Source organism: Penaeus chinensis, chromosome 37 (genome assembly GCF_019202785.1).
Source record: "Penaeus chinensis breed Huanghai No. 1 chromosome 37, ASM1920278v2, whole genome shotgun sequence".
Lineage (NCBI taxonomy): Eukaryota > Metazoa > Arthropoda > Malacostraca > Decapoda > Penaeidae > Penaeus > Penaeus chinensis.
Genome location: NC_061855.1, coordinates 32251085 through 32253584, shown reverse-complemented (window position 1 = coordinate 32253584; position 2500 = coordinate 32251085). Strand labels below are relative to the sequence as shown.

At 37.3% G+C, this 2500-nt stretch overlaps 2 protein-coding genes across 3 annotated transcripts in view; both read right to left on the bottom strand.

Annotated features, from left to right (window-relative positions):
* LOC125045508 overlaps positions 1–2500 on the bottom strand; it is a 327557-nt gene that overhangs the window by 72693 nt on the left and 252364 nt on the right. The window lies entirely within an intron of this gene.
* Positions 208–2500, bottom strand: part of LOC125045507 (glutamate--cysteine ligase regulatory subunit-like) — a 19410-nt gene continuing 17117 nt past the window's right edge. The window contains exons 4-5 of the mRNA XM_047642802.1: positions 1028–1142; positions 208–686 (exon numbers count right to left, since the gene is read on the bottom strand). Coding sequence (XP_047498758.1) covers positions 526–686; positions 1028–1142 — 276 coding nt within the window. The 3' untranslated portion in view covers positions 208–525. The remainder of the gene's footprint in view (positions 687–1027; positions 1143–2500) is intronic.

Here is a 2500-nt window from a genome sequence, read left to right as displayed (position 1 = left end):
AGAGAGAGAGAGAGAGAGAGAGAGAGAGAGAGAGAGAGGGAGAGAGGGAGAGGGAGAGGGAGAGGGAGAGTGAGAGTGAGAGTGAGAGTGAGAGTGAGAGAGTGAGAGAGTGAGTGTGAGTGTGAGTGTGAGTGTGAGTGTGAGTGTGAGTGTGAGTGTGAGTATGAGAGTGAGAGTGAGAGTGAGAGTGAGAGTGAGAGTGAGAGTGAGAGTGTGAGTGTGAGAGAGTGAGTGTGAAAGTGTGAGTGTGAGTGTGAGTGTGAGTGCGAATGTGAGTGCAAATGTGAGTGCGAATGTGAGAGTGTGTGTGTGTGTGTGTGTGTGTAAATGCACAATGAGGCTGTTTTTATCTTACTGAATGTAAACAATGATAAAACTGTTGCTAATGTAGTTCAAGAACAGAATGTATATAGTATCTCATGCATATTTCATTCCCTACACTCGAGCTCCATAACAACATCATTTAACGTGGTTGTAACTTGAATCTTGTTGGACTATAGGCGCTATCGTAGTCAGACCTCTAATCTAACCATCACAGGCAAGGGCAAGCGTGTAGCCCTTGTCTTGTATCAAGCCAAAGCACTGCTGGATTGTCCGGTGCCTTGCCACCCACTCCACTTGGCACTGGACCCCAGATAGACCCAGGCGGCTGGTGATGGTTGATACCACCTCCTCATCCACAATTTCTGTTGAGGGAAGAAAACAACTTTATCATCAGAATAACATTACACATTCAGATGAACTAAATTGTTTTTTGCCAAGCAGAATTCTAATACCATTACTAATGTTAATTAGTTAAATTACAGAACAAATATTAGGCACAAGAGAAAAGGCATGAATTAGATCACATCATTTCATAATGCAAGAAACCAAATGGACGTATTTTAATTTTACATCATCAGAATAACAAATCTGTAACTCTGATGAGGGAAAATCATTCATTCTTATTCACAACTTTGTCACAATATCCTCTGTTCATTAACTGAGTTTATCCTACTTCCTTAAACACAGGGGGGGGAATACTCACCAGCTGGATCATTGTGTGTCAGAACCTGGATGTCGTGGTTTTGCGCAAATGTTGTTAACTCTTGTGGCACTACACAACAGGAGGATAAGTTGACTTGCATAGTTGTAGGCTTTACCTGAAAAGGTTTTTTTTATACAATACTATATATTCACCTTCTATCCGAGTCATTAAAACTATAAAATAAAGATTCTATTAAGAAATAGATCAAATTTCGGGATCTTGTCATATTGCCTTCTTCAGCTTGTCAATGAAGCCGGACAAAAGCACCTTTTTAGGGTTCTTTATCCTTAAGTATTACAGTAAATACGAAAAAAAGGTAATGATCAACTATATACATAAACTTTTTTCATTATTATTATTTTCCTTTATTTCATTCTTTTCTCAATTCAGATGTGCATATCAAAGAAGTGGCAAAACAGTAGCTTCATGCTGTCTGTAACCTGTGCTCTTCATATACCAGAAGAGGACTGAAGAAAGTGTCAGGTGTCACATATTTCTGTGCTGTTTTGTCATTTCTAGATAAGTTGGTTGCCGTATCTTAGTGGTAAATGATATCTATATAGAACTCTCTAACTGTTATTTTAGTAAAAGATAGAGTACCTGCCATTATACCAGCACTTTCTTCTGGAAAATGCCCATGCACCCAGCAAACCCATCTTACCAGTAGCAGATACAGTGTCAATGGAAGAAAAGTTATAGTCAGTGATGGAGTGAGCTGTGGTTACCTCTTGTTCACTGAATACAAATATCACTGCTATCATAAAAAGACATTTTATATCAAGCAAAATGGTGATTAACTTTTAAAAGATTTATTACAGACATAAAATAATGGCTAGGCTAATTGCTGTAAACTGGAAGAGCACATACATTTCAGGAAACCTCCTTTTTACCAGTAAACATTATTTAAAGATCTTTGGCAATTTTTCATATTATTACAACAGCAACCTTGACCATCAAGTGAATCAAATTCTATCCCTTATGAAATTAGTCTTTAGCAGCTGAGAGAAGATTGCAGGTCCTCCAGGATGCCCTAGCATGAGCCACTAATAGGGATCTTGCTTAAATTTACACCAAGCAACCAAGGAAGCCAATGAGGAATTTTACAGCAAAGGCCATAAAATTTTAAAAGAATTTAAAATGTTACACACTATGTGCAATGGGCCATTCACCTGTGAGCAGACAGCAAGCAAATAACAACAGTAATGGACCTGTACCCTTGTTATCAAATGTGGTATCAGTGCCAAAGCAGACAAATGCTCATTTCCTATCTTATGGCTATTTTTTACAGTTAAAACTAGAAGACTATCATCAGTTTGTGGTAGGTGCAGATATTGAATAAGTGAGAATTATGAAAATAATTATCCATAATTTTGTTATTATTATTATTATTTTTTTTTTTTTTTTTCATTTCCAAAAGATATTGCTGTGCATCAGGTGTAATTCCTCTTTAAGTAAAGAGAGTAAACAACATAT